This window comes from Oncorhynchus clarkii, chromosome 17, assembly GCF_045791955.1.
Source record: "Oncorhynchus clarkii lewisi isolate Uvic-CL-2024 chromosome 17, UVic_Ocla_1.0, whole genome shotgun sequence".
In the NCBI taxonomy this organism is placed as follows: domain Eukaryota; kingdom Metazoa; phylum Chordata; class Actinopteri; order Salmoniformes; family Salmonidae; genus Oncorhynchus; species Oncorhynchus clarkii.
Genome location: NC_092163.1, coordinates 1,428,008 through 1,444,399, shown reverse-complemented (window position 1 = coordinate 1,444,399; position 16,392 = coordinate 1,428,008). Strand labels below are relative to the sequence as shown.

General features: G+C 46.2%; 2 protein-coding genes across 3 annotated transcripts in view; one reads left to right on the top strand and one right to left on the bottom strand.

Annotated features, from left to right (window-relative positions):
* Nucleotides 1-1,414: 1,414 nt before the first annotated feature.
* Nucleotides 1,415-6,290, bottom strand: LOC139370037 (zinc finger protein 436-like). Of its 2 annotated transcripts, XM_071109335.1 has the most exons (5): nt 5,495-6,290; nt 4,628-5,292; nt 3,351-3,872; nt 3,016-3,249; nt 1,415-2,083 (listed from the first exon to the last, which is right to left on the bottom strand). In XM_071109335.1, exons 1-3 carry the CDS (start codon nt 6,027-6,029, stop codon nt 3,561-3,563), a joined length of 1,512 nt encoding a protein of 503 aa, XP_070965436.1. In that variant the 5' UTR covers nt 6,030-6,290; the 3' UTR covers nt 1,415-2,083; nt 3,016-3,249; nt 3,351-3,560. The 2 variants fall into 2 exon arrangements, with proteins under 2 accessions (XP_070965436.1, XP_070965435.1); XM_071109334.1 differs by having other exon boundaries at nt 1,415-2,053; nt 2,701-3,872; nt 5,495-6,264.
* A 503-nt stretch (nt 6,291-6,793) lies between these two features.
* The window catches only part of LOC139370027 (bifunctional apoptosis regulator-like), a 23,791-nt gene continuing 14,192 nt past the window's right edge, over nt 6,794-16,392 (top strand). Inside the window, exons 1-4 of the mRNA XM_071109319.1 lie at nt 6,794-6,965; nt 9,250-9,579; nt 11,520-11,618; nt 15,949-16,048. Of these exons, the coding sequence (XP_070965420.1) occupies nt 9,269-9,579; nt 11,520-11,618; nt 15,949-16,048 (510 nt within the window). The 5' untranslated portion in view covers nt 6,794-6,965; nt 9,250-9,268. The remainder of the gene's footprint in view (nt 6,966-9,249; nt 9,580-11,519; nt 11,619-15,948; nt 16,049-16,392) is intronic.

Sequence of the window (16,392 nt, the reverse complement as noted above, 5' to 3'; positions counted from 1 at the left end):
TTCTGGTGATATGATAATCGATGATTGATTGCCTTTTGACAAATCAAAATATTCTCGCTCTTATCCATAATCTCATACTTTATTGTAGACTAACCTACCCAAACTCTCTCTGTGAGCTATTGGATCGAGAGCACGTGCCAAAACCAGACTAGGAACATTTGCTATTTAACGCAACAGTTTTTGTGACAAAACTATCCGTAGTGTTGAAAATGCAACGGAAACACATTGAAAAAAATGTATTCGGTACATGAAAACTAAAGTGGGAAAAGTACATTTTGCGTTCCCTACGTCATCACGCACTGATTTTTTTTTCTCGCAACAATTCAGTTGGGTGGAGACACCACTGGTGGGAATATGCGCATATTTTATGTATGCTAATTCTAGAATATTGACATGGAAATCTGTCGCCAATTGGAATGGAAACCTAGTTTATGATGTGAATTGTTTCTCTTGGACAAATCTGTTGGCAATCATGTTTGTGTAAAGGTTACCGTTAAACCATAGTTGTCAATACAGTATAATTAATCAATGAAGATAAGTCATGAAACGAAACAAAATCGTTCACTTTATCTGTTAAAGTGGTGTACCTAGTAACTACAGCCATGTTTTGGAGGGGGGTTACACACCTAATAACCAGTGTAAGCTGGTGGGAGGAGCTATAGGAAGACTGGGTCATTGTAATGTCTGAAATGGAACGATATCAAACAATACATATGTAAACCACGTTTGGCTCCATTCCATTTCAATCCTTTCCAGCCATTACAACGAGCCCGTCCTCCTATAGATCCTCCCACCAGCCTCCACTGCTCAATAGAGTGGTTTTGCTCCGCCTCCAGTTCCAACGCCAGATCTGCTTTTGAAAGGCTTCAAAGTGGATATGAAGACGTGACAATGTGGACAACTGTTATGCTACCAGACGTTAGCATGTGCTTTGAACTCAGCTACAACATAAAGACAGAAATCAGATGTTATGCTACCAGACGTTAGCATGTGCTTGGAGCTCAGCTACAACATAAAGACAGAAATCAGATGTTATGCTACCAGACGTTAGCATGTGCTTTGAACTCAGCTACAACATAAAGACAGAAATCAGATGTTATGCTACCAGACGTTAGCATGTGCTTTGAGCTCAGCTACAAAATAAAGACAGAAATCAGATGTTATGCTACCAGACGTTAGCATGTGCTTTGAACTCAGCTACAACATAAAGACAGATATCAGATGTTATGCTACCAGACGTTAGCATGTGCTTGGAGTTCAGCGACAAAATAAAGACAGAAATCAGATGTTATGCTACCAGACGTTAGCATGTGCTCTGAGCTTAGCTACAAAATAAAGACAGAAATCAGATGTTTTGCTACCAGACGTTAGCATGTGCTTTGAACTCAGCGACAAAATAAAGACAGATATCAGATCGGAGTGCAACAAACTGACCATGTCTATTTTCATCATCCATTCATTTCAGATCCAAACCAAACATTGCTCCACACACTTCATGTTATAGTGAGCACATTTTGCTGTCGGAAAAAAACCCAAAAGATAGCCATCGCCTGTTGCACAATCCATCCAAAGAACACTTTGAGAGAACAAAAAACTAGGCTTACAAACCACATTTGGCGTATGAATATAAACATCTAAAATATATAATTACAAGTCACATACATATGTGACATTTTGATGTAATTAAAACAGTCCTTCTGACACAACAGCATTCCCTCATCCAAGAGAAGAGCTTTACCAGCCGGTGTTATGTGGCATTTTGATGTCCTTCTGACACAACAACATTCCCTCATCCAAGAGAGAGCGTGAGGTTGTGTTTCTATAATTAGGGCCCTGTGTTTTGACCTGGATTTGTACTTTTATTTCAAGCTTTTAATCAAACTGTCCCCTTTAATTTTTTATGTCAGCTGGTCCAGCCCCGTCCTCCAGCACCACACCGAGACAATTGCTTTCATTTGGAATCTAATTCTCATTTCTGGAAAAGGTTTCAAATAAAAGGTTAAAATCCAGGTGATGTGACGTGATTAACCTGGAGAGCTACCCTCCTTTAACCCTGTTCCTGGAGAGCTACCCTCCTATAACCCTGTTCCTGGAGAGCTACCCTCCTTTAACCCAACCCTGTTCCTGGAGAGCTACCCTCCTTTAACCCAACCCTGTTCCTGGAGAGCTACCCTCCTTTAACCCAACCCTGTTCCTGGAGAGCTACCCTCCTATAACCCAACCCTGTTCCTGGAGAGCTACCCTCCTTTAACCCAACCCTGTTCCTGGAGAGCTACCCTCCTTTAACCCAACCCTGTTCCTGGAGAGCTACCCTCCTTTAACCCAACCCTGTTCCTGGAGAGCTACCCTCCTATACACCCAACCCTGTTCCTGGAGAGCTACCCTCCTATAACCCAACTCTGTTCCTGGAGAGCTATCCTCCTATAACCCAACCCTGTTCCTGGAGAGCTACCCTCTTATAACCCAACCCTGTTCCTGGAGAGCTACCCTCCTTTAACCCAACCCTGTTCCTGGAGAGCTACCCTCTTATAACCCAACCCTGTTCCTGGAGAGCTACCCTCCTATAACCCAACCCTGTTCCTACCCTCCTTTAACCCAACCCTGTTCCTGGAGAGCTACCTTCCTATAACCCAACCATGTTCCTGGAGAGCTACCTTCCTATAACCCAACCCTGTTCTTGGAGAGCTACCCCCCTATAACCCAACCCTGTTCCTGGAGAGCTACCCTCCTTTAACCCAACCCTGTTCCTGGAGAGCTACCCTCCTATAACCCAACCCTGTTCCTGGAGAGCTACCCTCCTATAACCTAACCCTGTTCCTGGAGAGCTACCTTCCTATAACCCAACCCTGTTCCTGGAGAGCTACCCTCCTATAACCCAACCCTGTTCCTGGAGAGCTACCCTCTTATAACCCAACCCTGTTCCTGGAGAGCTACCCTCCTTTAACCCAACCCTGTTCCTGGAGAGCTACCCTCTTATAACCCAACCCTGTTCCTGGAGAGCTACCCTCCTATAACCCAACCCTGTTCCTGGAGAGCTACCCTCCTTTAACCCAACCCTGTTCCTGGAGAGCTACCTTCCTATAACCCAACCATGTTCCTGGAGAGCTACCTTCCTATAACCCAACCCTGTTCCTGGAGAGCTACCCCCCTATAACCCAACCCTGTTCCTTGAGAGCTACCCTCCTGTAACCCAACCCTGTTCCTGGAGAGCTACCTTCCTATAACCCAACCCTGTTCCTGGAGAGCTACCTTCCTATAACCCAACCATGTTCCTGGAGAGCTACCTTCCTATAACCCAACCCTGTTCCTGGAGACCCTCCTATAACCCAACCCTGTTCCTGGAGAGCTACCCTCCTATAACCCAACCCTGTTCCTGGAGAGCTACCCTCTTATAACCCAACCCTGTTCCTTGAGAGCTACCCTCCTATAACCCAACCCTGTTCCTGGGGAGCTACCTTCCTATAACCCAACCCTGTTCCTGGAGAGCTACCCTTCTGTCCCGTAGTTGTAACTACCCTGCTAGATTGGGTTTGGAGTGAAACCCTCCAGGATATCCTACATTATTCTATATGTACTTCTATGACTCCACCACCACTGCTACTGTGTGTGGCCTGGTGTTTCTGTAGGCTCTTTTGCCAGGCAAAGCCTTTTCCACAGACAGGGCATGTGTATGGTTTCTCTCCAGTGTGGGTGCTCTGGTGGGCTTTGTGGCTGCGCAGGTCCGAGAACCTCTTCCCACAGTCGGCGCACTGGTAGGGCTTCTCTCCAGAGCGATTCTGCCGGTGAACCTTTAAACCCCACGACGTGCTGAATGATTTCTTACAGTGAGCACACTGGTATGGTTTGTCTCCTGTGTGAGCCTTCTGATGCACCTGAGACAGAAACATAAAATTACATATTATATTATAATTACATAATTATATCTCTGTGTTTAGAAACACATCGTTCATCAAAATTGAAACAACAGGGCCGCCACGTTCAGTAGCCCGAAAAGTTGTTGAACTTTGCGGAATAGAAATGCCACGAATAGAGCCGACGTGATTCCGTATGCTACATGTCAGAGAGGCATGTTTGTTCTAGATAGAAATAGTCTATCTGAACGTTTCATGGATAATAGGTTTTCTATTGTACATGATTATTTGGAGACAACATAGAAATGGAATGAACGGAACGGGCTAGGAACCTCCAACCCGGGCAATTTGACTGGCAAACCGAACCGCCGTCCACCCATTATGACATCATTGACTTGGAACAGGGAGGTGCGTTCTATTCGTTCTATTTCAATGGGAGAGACAGCTACTGAGCCAAGTCTGGCAACTCCATGTCAGCGTGATTGTTCGGTTAGATTACTTGTTAGATATTACTGCACGGTCGGAACTAGAAGCACAAGCATTTCGCTACACTCGCTTTAACATTTGCTAACCATGTGTATGTGACAAATAAAATTAGATTTGATATCTGTAGAAACGTTTGTGGTCAATACGCACATCCTTAACAAACGTAGGTGCTGGACTAATAAAGTACTTGGGGGAAGAAAAGAACAGAAAGGCCAGCCCACTGTATAGGCTTGTCAATACAGGTGGTGATGGGAACAGACGTAGTGTGAGAGTGATTCTATTTTACACACCTTAAGATAGGCCGCACTGGAGAAGCTCTTCCCACACTCAGAGCAGTAGTAGTAGTCCACTCCGGCCAGAACTCTCAGCGCTCTCTTCCGCCCCATCGCTGACATCGCCACCCCACTACCTTCCTTCATCCCCGTCTCCGCCCCACCCCCGACGACGTCGGCCCCCTCCACGGCATGCAGCCGCTGGTGTGTCCGGAGCAGTCGGACCTTGGTGAAGCCCTTCCCACACGCGGAGCAGTAGTGAGGCTTCTCTCCGCTGTGGGTTCTCTGGTGCTCTTTGAGGTGCTGGAGTCTCAGGAAGCTCCGGTCGCACTGGGAACAGTGGTGCGTCCTCTCTGCTGTGTGAACCAAGCGGTGCTTTTTGAGGTAGCGGGCGGTGTCGAAGGTCTTGCCGCAGTCATGGCAGTAGTGAGACGGCTCACCGGTGGTGGTGGTGGTGGTGTGGATTATTCTGGGCTGGTGGATTCTGCGGTGCGCGTTCAGTATCCCAGGGCTGACAAAACTCATCCCACAGTCGGGGCAGTACAGAGGGGAGTGGTGGGCTTCCTGGGTCTGTTTTGGCCGTTTCTTTGGTCGCGTCTGTTTTTGTTGTCGTTGTTGTTGTTGTTGTTCTTCTGATACGGAGGGACTCTTCCCACTGACAGGCCACTGGTTGCAGTTTCCGTCTGCGTCAAGGAAATAAAGAGTGCTGGGTTAAATCTGAAGAAACAGTGCCATGTTACGGTTCGTACTAGCAAACACTCAATATTGGCCTGCGTCCCAATTGGCACCTTATTCACTTTATAGGGCACTACTTTTGACCAAGGCCTGTAGGGCTCTACAGGGAATAGGGTGCCATTTTGGGACGTACCCATTATCTGTACATACCAGAAAAAATAAAAACCTCTATAGCCTCTTCTTCTTTTTTGACCGTAAAACCAACCTCCTCTTCTTCTTCTTTAACTACAAGAGCTTTGTCCTTCTCTTCTTCCTCTACTTTGACCATGAAAGTGTGTTCTTCCTCTTCTTCTTTAAATTGTAGAGAGATATCCTCTTCCTCCTCTTCTTCTTTAACATGTAGAGAGATATCCTCTTCTTCCTCCTCTTCTTCTTCTTCTTCTTCAACTTGCAGAGAGATATCCTCTTCCTCCTCTTCTTCTTTAACTTGTAGAAAGCTATCCTCTTCCTCCTCTTCTTCTTCTTCTTCTTCAACTTGCAGAGAAATATCCTCTTCCTCCTCTTCTTCTTTAACTTGTAGAAAGCTATCCTCTTCCTCCTCCTCCTCTTGTTTGATGATGATGTTCAGGTCTGGAGTTGGCCAGCAGTCTACAAGTTCGAGCTTCACTAGTCTATAACTGTATTCAGGGTCCTTCGTGTTGGTATGTGTGGGTGGTAGTAATCTATAAGTGTAGAGAGTATCCATGATGACTATGGGTTTAGGTTCAATGTAGCACAATATACAGAGTTAGTTCACTGATCGCTTTTTTTTAGAGCCCTATGTAGCCAGTTTGCTCTGGGTAACCAGTATGCTCAGCTTTGCTGACATTAACCATTTGATTCTTTCAGCTTCCGCCTTACGCTGCAATCGTAGACATGTACTGTGATAATTACTACATACGTGGTGTGATAGACGACTTTCCATGAAAATAATAAACAGGAAACAGATTTTACGAAAGGACAAAACAAGCGAACTTTGAACTGGAAGAGCATTAGCACATTGTTTTTTTTTAGCTCATGAGTACGTCACCGCGCGGCTCACGTGACCAGAGTGTGAGTTTTGCCGCGTTCACAACAACTGGAAACTCGCAAAAAGCTCCGACATCAGTGTGTTCAAAACAACGGGGAACTCGGAAAATAAATTAGGCCCGAGGGGGGAAATGTATTTGAACAGTCATCCAACTAGAGAACTCGGGCCTCTTTCTAGAGCTCCGACTTTCCGACCTAACGACGATATATAAATTCGTATTTTTTCGAGTTCCCAGTTGTTTTGAACGCATCATTTTCCTATAGCGAGTCTGTGGGTGTATTCATTACGCGGATTCCGCTTCAAAAGCTCTCGTCTGTTGTAAAACGTTTAGCAACGGAAACCTTTCACTCCAAACGGAAAACATTTTGCAACGAAAATAAATAAATCTAGGTCCCTCCCCTTCGGCTCTGTTTGCTTCCGCGTAATGAATATACCCCTGGCAGGAAAGAAGTGAAATGAGAAGCTAGCTGTTTAGCTACCCGTCTGACTGCTCGGAAAAAATGTCGACTTGTCTTATTAGCTAGCTAGCATAATCAAAACTAACTTTGGTAGAGCATCTATTCGGCAGTGATGTGATTTTCCAGCTTGGTTGCAACGGCCGTTATTCCCGAGGTAGGAAACTAAAGGTGACAAATGTTGTTTTTAATACCAAACGGTAGCTAACGTTAGCACAATTATGTGGGAGTTTGCCACTGACTAGCTAACTAGTAAGCTGCTAACGTTAGATACAGTGATTTGGTCAAGAATCAGCTAACTAAAATAATGATTGTTTTTATTAAATGGCTAGACATAATATGAGAACCTGTATGAACCTCTCTTTCCTAGGAACAGGTTTCCCCGTCGGTATAAGTTGATCTGAGTTGTTGACAAGGACACATTTGTTGCAGTGTTCATTTTAGTTACTTCCTGTTTACTAACTCATTTAGTTAACCAAACTGCATGTCTGTCAAAACTACTCAATTTAAGGAAGCTATAAAAGTGGGTTCCTGTTATTAGCCATAAAATACATTGTCAGAACTCAAAGCCAGTTATTCTGTAATATTTGGAGAAAAAAAATCGTCCCAAATGGCAACCTATTTCCTAGTATAGTGAGTGTACATATGTCGACCATGACCCATAGGGCTATGGAGGAGTGTCTATGCTATGGACCCTGGGCTCTGGTCAAAAGTAGTCGTTGTGATATTTCTTGTTTTTTCCCCCTCCTTTTGGATTGTGTGTATTGCTCAATATTACTGCACTGTTGGCGCTAGAAAGGTGTGCATTTTGCTGCACCTGCGATAACATTGAACATCTGTGTAAAGGACCAATAAACTTTGATTTGCGGTAATAATTTGCCATTTGGGGTCTCACGCAGTTCATAGTTTTGTCTCTCTCCCTCTTTCTCTTTGTCTCTCCTCTCTCTCTCTCTCTCTCTCTCTCATATTCAATTCAAGGGCTCTACTGGCACGGGAAACATATGTTAACATTGCCAAAGCAAATGGAGTAGATAATAAACAATAACAGTGAACATTACACTCACAGAAGTTCCAAAATAATCAAGACATTTCAAATATCATATTATGTAGATATACAGTATACAATAACATATATACAATACAGTGTTGTAAGGAAGTGCAAGTAGTGAAAGTCTTTTTTTTACAACCCATATTCTGTTTCTTGCTCTTTCTCTTTCTCTCGCGCTTCTCTCTCGCGCTCTCCTCTGTCCCCCTCTTTGGTTCTCTCTCCTCTGTCCCCCTCTTTGGTTCTCTCTCCTCTGTCCCCCTCTTTGGTTCTCTCTCCTCTGTCCCCCTCTTTGGTTCTCTCTCCTCTGTCCCCCTCTTTGGTTCTCTCTCCTCTGTCCCCCTCTTTGGTTCTCTCTCCTCTGTCCCCCTCTTTGGTTCTCTCTCCTCTGTCCCCTCTTTGGTTCTCTCTCCTCTGTCCCCTCTTTGGTTCTCTCTCCTCTGTCCCCTCTTTGATTCTCTCTCCTCTGTCCCCTCTTTGGTTCTCTCTCCTCTGTCCCCTCTTTGGTTCTCTCTCCTCTGTCCCCTCTTTGGTTCGCTCTCCTCTGTCCCCTCTTTGGTTCTCTCTCCTCTGTCCCCTCTTTGGTTCTCTCTCCTCTGTCCCCTCTTTGGTTCTCTCTCCTCTGTCCCCTCTTTGGTTCTCTCTCCTCTGTCCCCTCTTTGGTTCTCTCTCCTCTGTCCCCTCTTTGGTTCTCTCTCTCCTCTGTCCCCCTCTTTGGTTCTCTCTCCTCTGTCCCCTCTTTGGTTCTCTCTCCTCTGTCCCCTCTTTGGTTCTCTCTCCTCTGTCCCCTCTTTGGTTCTCTCTCCTCTGTCCCCCTCTTTGGTTCTCTCTCCTCTGTCCCCTCTTTGGTTCTCTCTCCTCTGTCCCCTCTTTGGTTCTCTCTCCTCTGTCCCCTCTTTGGTTCTCTCTCCTCTGTCCCCCTCTTTGGTTCTCTCTCCTCTGTCCCCCTCTTTGGTTCTCTCTCCTCTGTCCCCTCTTTGATTCTCTCTCCTCTGTCCCCCTCTTTGGTTCTCTCTCCTCTGTCCCCTCTTTGGTTCTCTCTCCTCTGTCCCCTCTTTGGTTCTCTCTCCTCTGTCCCCCTCTTTGGTTCTCTCTCCTCTGTCCCCCTCTTTGGTTCTCTCTCCTCTGTCCCCCTCTTTGGTTCTCTCTCCTCTGTCCCCTCTTTGGTTCTCTCTCCTCTGTCCCCCTCTTTGGTTCGCTCTCCTCTGTCCCCTCTTTGGTTCTCTCTCCTCTGTCCCCCTCTTTGGTTCTCTCTCCTCTGTCCCCCTCTTTGGTTCTCTGTCCTCTGTCCTCCTCTTTGGTTCTCTCTCCTCTGTCCCCCTCTTTGGTTCTCTCTCCTCTGTCCCCCTCTTTGGTTCTCTCTCCTCTGTCCCCTCTTTGGTTCTCTCTTCTCCAGACCCCAGATCATCCAGCAGATGGAGGGGGGTGCCGCTGCTGCCCCCGCCCCCAACCCTCTCTCCGATCTCTCCTCCCCCCTAACCCCTCCTGTGACCTCTGACCCCCCTCCCTCTCCGTACCCCCGGCCCTCTGCCAGTCCCTCCATCAGCGAAGACCAGTTTGGGTGCCACTGTTGCTACGACGTCCTGGTCAACCCGACAACGTTGAACTGTGGTCACAGCTTCTGCCGCCACTGCCTGGCTCTCTGGTGGGAGTCGAGTAGGAAGACTGAGTGCCCCGAATGCAGGGAGAAGTGGGAGGGCTTCCCCAAAGTCAACATCCTGCTGAGGTAAGGTACTAGGGTGCATGAACTTAACGTACTGGTACTACTCTCTAGAGCAGGGAACTGCCAGGGACCTCACCATATTATCACCATACTTAGGTGCCGATACCATATGTATTGCAATTCTATGAGGTATGTCTTACCCAGCTCCAAGGTAGCCTTGTGTAACAGTATAACTTTAGACCGTCCCCTCGCCCATACCCGGGCGCGAACTCTGCACACATCAACAACAGTCACCCACGAAGCATCGTTACCCATCGCTCCACAAAAGCCACGGCCCTTGCAGAGCAAGGGGAACTACTACTTCGAGGTCTCAGAGCAAGTGACGTCGCCGATTGAAACGCTATTTAGCGCGCACCGCTAAGCTAGCCGTTTCACATCCGTTACATTTGCCAAAAATCCATCCATGTAAACACGGACAATTTATTTTATAGACTTCTTCATCCCATTAACCTGATTTTCTCTTCTGTTCTATTTGTTTTCTTATCAACTTTCTTTACCTTTTACTCCTCCCTCTCTCTCATCCCCTCCTCTCTCCATCCTCTACCCCTCTCTCATCCCCTCCTCTCTCCACCCTCATCCCCTCTCTCATCCCTTCCTCTACCCCTCTCTCTCTCCTCTCTCCTCTCTCCATCCTCTACCCCTCTCTCTCCCTCCGCTCTCCATCCTCTACCCCTCTCTCTCCCTCCTCTCTCCATCCTCTACCCCTCTCTCTCCGTCCTCTCTCCATCCTCTACCCCTCTCTCATCCCCTCCTCTCTCATCCTCTACCCCTCTCTCATCCCCTCCTCTCTCCATCCTCTACCCCTCTCTCATCCCCTCCTCTCTCCATCCTCTACCCCTCTCTCATCCCCTCCTCTCTCCACCCTCATCCCCTCTACCCCTCTCTCTCTCCTCTCTCCTCTCTCCATCCTCTACCCCTCTCTCTCTCTCCGCTCTCCATCCTCTACCCCTCTCTCTCCCTCCTCTCTCCATCCTCTACCCCTCTCTCTCCCTCCTCTCTCCATCCTCTACCCCTCTCTCTCCGTCCTCTCTCCATCCTCTACCCCTCTCTCTCCCTCCTCTCTCCATCCTCTACCCCTCTCTCTCCGTCCTCTCTCCATCCTCTACCCCTCTCTCATCCCCTCCTCTCTCCATCCTCTACCCCTCTCTCATCCCCTCCTCTCTCCATCCTCTACCCCTCTCTCTCCCTCCGCTCTCCATCCTCTACCCCTCTCTCTCCCTCCTCTCTCTCTAGACTATGGGGATATTTTATATATGAATGCTTCCGCTCAGTGTTTGAGATCAATTGACACTCTTTACCACGGCACTTTGAGATTTATTTTAAACTGCAAAACCCTTACCCACCACTGCACTTTGTATACCAGGGTTGGCTGTCCTTCTCTAGTCACTCATAGACTCAGTCACTGGTATACTTTATTTACAAAGCCATTTTGGGTTTACTACCTTTTTATTTGGGCATTTTTATTGTTCAGAAATGTGGTGGGTCGTCTCTTCGATCTCTGGACTTTATCCTGCTAACTGTTCCAAATGTCCCAACTGAATTTGGTAAAAGGGCTTTTATGTACTCTGCACCATCGTCTTGGAACGCCTTACAAAATACTTTTAAACTGGAAGAACTTGTCCCGATTGGTATTTTTAAATCACTGATGAAGGATTTTGAGGCTGATTCCCTGACCTGTCAATGTTTTTAATTTGCTGTTTTATACTCTTGTGAATTCAAAGGTGATTACTTGTAGTTTTTCATGTTGTCTGTCTGTCTTTTTTTTTTTGTAATGACTTGGTGCTGCCTATCTTGGCCTGGACGCTCTTGAAAAAGAGATTTTAATCTCAATGATCCCTTCCTGGTTATAAAGATTAAATTAATAAATAAAATCTTGCTCATCCCCTCCTCTCTCCCTCCTCTACCCCTCTCCCTACTTTCTACCTGCCTCCTCCCTCTTTCAGAGATGCAGTAGAGCGGTTGTTCTCAGAGGTGGTGGGTAGGAGGAGAGCAGAGATCCAGGGGAACCCCAAGATCTCCCAGAGCCTGCTGGCCTTTCAGAGGTACCATACTAACACACTCAGAGCCTGCTGGCTCTATCAGAGGTACCATACTAACACACTCAGAGCCTGCTGGCTCTATCAGAGGTACCATACTAAAACACACAGAGCCTGCTGGCTCTATCAGAGGTACCATACTAACACACTCAGAGCCTGCTGGCTCTATCAGAGGTACCATACTAACACACTCAGAGCCAGCTGGCCTATTTGAGATTGCTCAAAGTAGCCACCCTTTGCCTTGTTGACAGCTTTGCACACTCTTGGCATTCTCTCAACCAGCTTCATGAGGTGGAATGCATTTCAATTAACAGGTGTGCCTTGTTAAAAGTTAATTTGTGGAATTTCTTTCCTAAGCCAAGTGTGCAGGGCTGTCTTCGGGGCAAGGGGTGGCTACTTTGAAGAATCTCAAATATAAAATATATTTTGATTTAACACTTTTTATGGTTACTACATGATTCCATATGTGTTATTTAATAGTTTTGATGTCTTCATTATTATTCTACAATGTAGAAAATAGTAAAATAAAGAAAAACCCTTGAATGAGTAGGTGTGTCCAAACTGTTGAATGAGTAGGTGTTCTAAACCCTTGAATGAGGAGGTGTTCTAAACCCTTGAATGAGTAGGTGTTCTAAACCCTTGAGTGAGTAGGTGTTCTAAACCCTTGAATGAGTAGGTGTTCTAAACCCTTGAATGAGTAGGTGTTCTAAACCCTTGAATGAGTAGGTGTTCTAAACCCTTGAATGAGTAGGTGTTCTAAACCCTTGAATGAGTAGGTGTTCTAAACCCTGGAATGAGTAGGTGTTCTAAACCCTTGAATGAGTAGGTGTTCTAAACCCTTGAATGAGTAGGTGTTCTAAACCCTTGAATGAGTAGGTGTTCTAAACCCTTGAATGAGGAGGTGTTCTAAACCCTGGAATGAGTAGGTGTTCTAAACCCTTGAATGAGGAGGTGTTCTAAACCCTTGAATGAGTAGGTGTTCTAAACCCTTGAATGAGTAGGTGTTCTAAACCCTAAACCCTTGCACGAGTAGGTGTTCTAAACCCTTGAATGAGTAGGTGTTCTAAACCCTTGAATGAGTAGGTGTTCTAAACCCTTGCATGAGTAGGTGTTCTAAACCCTTGAATGAGGAGGTGTTCTAAACCCTTGAATGAGTAGGTGTTCTAAACCCTTGAATGAGTAGGTGTTCTAAACCCTTGAATGAGTAGGTGTTCTAAACCCTTGAATGAGTAGGTGTTCTAAACCCTTGAATGAGTAGGTGTTCTAAACCCTTGAATGAGTAGGTGTTCTAAACCCTTGAATGAGTAGGTGTTCTAAACCCTTGAATGAGTAGGTGTTCTAAACCCTTGAATGAGTAGGTGTTCTAAACCCTTGAATGAGTAGGTGTTCTAAACCCTTGAATGAGTAGGTGTTCTAAACCCTTGAATGAGTAGGTGTTCTAAACCCTTGAATGAGGAGGTGTTCTAAACCCTTGAATGAGTAGGTGTTCTAAACCCTTGAATGAGCAGGTGTTCTAAACCCTAAACCCTTGAATGAGTAGGTGTTCTAAACCCTTGAATGAGTAGGTGTTCTAAACCCTTGAATGAGTAGGTGTTCTAAACCCTTGCATGAGTAGGTGTTCTAAACCCTTGAATGAGTAGGTGTTCTAAACCCTTGAATGAGTAGGTGTTCTAAACCCTTGAATGAGTAGGTGTTCTAAACCCTTGAATGAGTAGGTGTTCTAAACCCTTGAATGAGTAGGTGTTCTAAACCCTTGAATGAGTAGGTGTTCTAAACCCTTGAATGAGTAGGTGTTCTAAACCCTTGAATGAGTAGGTGTTCTAAACCCTTGAATGAGTAGGTGTTCTAAACCCTTGAATGAGTAGGTGTTCTAAACCCTTGAATGAGTAGGTGTTCTAAACCCTTGAATGAGTAGGTGTTCTAAACCCTTGAATGAGTAGGTGTTCTAAACCCTTGAATGAGTAGGTGTTCTAAACCCTTGAATGAGTAGGTGTTCTAAACCCTTGAATGAGGAGGTGAATGAGTAGGTGTTCTAAACCCTTGAATGAGTAGGTGTTCTAAACCCTTGAATGAGTAGGTGTGTCCAAACTTTCGACTGGTACTGTATATATAAAACACAATATTTAAACAAAACATATACATACAGTGCCTTCGGAAAGTATTCAGACCCCTTGACTTTTTCCACATTCTGTTAGGTTACAGCCTTAATCTACAATGGATTCAATTGTTTATTTTCCCTCGTTAATTTATTATTAAAAAACGATCACATTTACGTAAGTTTTCAGACCCTTTACTCAGTACTTTGTTGAAACACCTTTGGTAGCGACTACAGCCTCGAGTCTTCATGTGAATGACGCTACAAGCTTGGTACACCTGTATTTGGGGAGTTTCTCCCATTCTTCTCTGTAGATCCTCTCAAGCTCTGTCAGGTTGGATGGGGAGCGTCGCTGCTCCAGAGATGTTCGATCGGGTTCAAGTCCGGTCTCTGGCAGGGCCACTCAAGGACATTCAGAGACTTGTCCAAAAGACACTCCTGCGTTGTCTTGGCTGTGTGCTTTAGGGTCGTTGTCCCTTTGGAAGGTGAACCTTCACCCCAGTCTGACAACCTGCTCCAGAGCACTCCGGATTTCATCAAGGATCTCTCTGTACTTTGCTCCGTTCATCTTTGCCTTGATCCTGACTAGTCTCTCTGCCACTGAAAAACAGCACCATGCTTCACCATAGGGATGGTGCCAGGTTTCCTCCAGACATGATGCTTGGTATTTAGGCCAAGGAGTTGGTTTCATCAGACCAAAGAATCATGTTTCATCAGGTCTGAGAGTCTTTAAGGTGCCTTTTGGTAAAACGTCAAGCGGGCTGTCATGTTCCTTTTACTGAGGAGTGGCTTCCATCTGGCCACTCTACCATAAAGGCCTGATTGGTGGAGTGCTGCAGAGATGGTTGTCCTTCTGGAAGGTTCTCCCATCTCCACAGAGGAACTCTGGAACTCTGTCAGAGTGACCATCAGGTTCTTGGTCACCTCCCTGACCAAGGCCCTTCTCCCGATTGCTCAGTTTGGCCGGGCGGCCAGCGCTAGGAAGACTCTTGGTGGTTCCAAACGTCCTTCATTTAAGAATGATGGAGGCCACTGTGTTCTTAGGGACCTTCAATGCTGCAGAAATGTTTTTGTTCCCTTCCCGAAATCTGTGCCTCGATGCAATCCTGTCTCTGAGCTCTACGGGCAATTCCTTTGAACTCATAAACTTGGTTTTTGCTCTGACATTCACTGTCAACTGTGGAACTTTATACAGACAGGTGTGTGCCTTTCCAAATCATGTCCAATCAATTGAATTTACCACAGGTAGACTCCAATCAAGTTGTAGAAACCTGTCAAGGATGATCAATGGAAACAGGATGCACCTGAGCTCAATTCTGAGTCCCATAGCAAAGGGTCTGAATACTTATGTAAATAAGGTATTTCAGTTTTTTATTTTTTATTAAAAAAAAAAAATTGCAAACATTTCTAAACCTATTTTAGCTTTGTCATTATGGGGTATTGTGATGTCATTATGGGGTATTGTGATGTCATTATGGGGTATTGTGATGTCATTATGGGGTATTGTGATGTCATTATGGGGTATTGTGATGTCATTATGGGGTATTGTGATGTCATTATGGGGTATTGTGTGTAGATTGATGAGGAAATTATTTGATTTAATCCCCCTTTAGAATAAGGCTGTAACATAACAATGTGGGAAAAGGGAAGGGGTCTGAATACTTTCTGAATGCACTGCATCTACAGAAGCATGTAGACACCCCTTCAAATGAGTGGATTCGGCCACACCTGTTGCTGACTGGTGTATACCCTAGATCAGCACTTCTACTCTGAGATGCTTGGTAGCATGGAAACCCCCGGCTGTATAAACATGTTGCTCATACCTAGGGCCCCCTCTGTTACCCGTCTGTTACCCGTCTGTTACCGGTCTGTAACCTGTCTGTTACCGGTTTGTAGCATGTCTGTTACCTGTCTGTAGCATGTCTGTTACCGGTCTGTAGCATGTCTGTTACCGGTCTGTTACCGGTCTGTAGCATGTCTGTTACCGATCTGTTACCTGTCTGTTACCTGTCTGTTACCTGTCTGCTACCTGTCTGCTACCGGTCTGTAGCATGTCTAACCTGTCTATCTGTGTGTAACCTGTCTGTCTGTGTGTAACCTGTCTGTCTGTATGTAACCTGTCTGTCTGTGTGTAACCTGTCTGTCTGTGTGTAACCTGTCTGTCTGTGTGTAACCTGTCTGTCTGTGTGTAACCTGTCTATCTGTGTGTAACCGGTCTGTCTGTGTGTAACCTGTCTGTAGGTATGGTGATCAGGCAGCCAGAGGAATCCCCAAGACCAGTCCTGGTAGAGGAGCAGGAGGGTTCTTCTCTGGAGTTCTCACTGCACTCACCTGTGTCGCGGTAAGAGAGAGGGAGGGGGACCTGGTGAGAGGTCAGCGAGGGGGGCCTGGGGAGAGGTCAACGGGAAGGAGTCAGCGAGGGGGGCCTGGGGAGAGGTCAACGGGAAGGAGTCAGCGAGGGGGACCTGGGGAGAGGTCAACGGGAAGGAGTCAGCGAGGAGGACCTGGGGAGAGGTCAACGGGAAGGAATCAGCGAGGGGGACCTGGGGAGAGGTCAACGAGGGGGACCTGGGGAGAGGTCAAACTGGAAGGAGTCAATGAGGGGGACCTGGGGAGAGGTCAACGAGGGGGACCTGGGGAGAGGTCAACGGGAAGGAGTCAGCGAGGGGGACCTGGGGAGAGGTC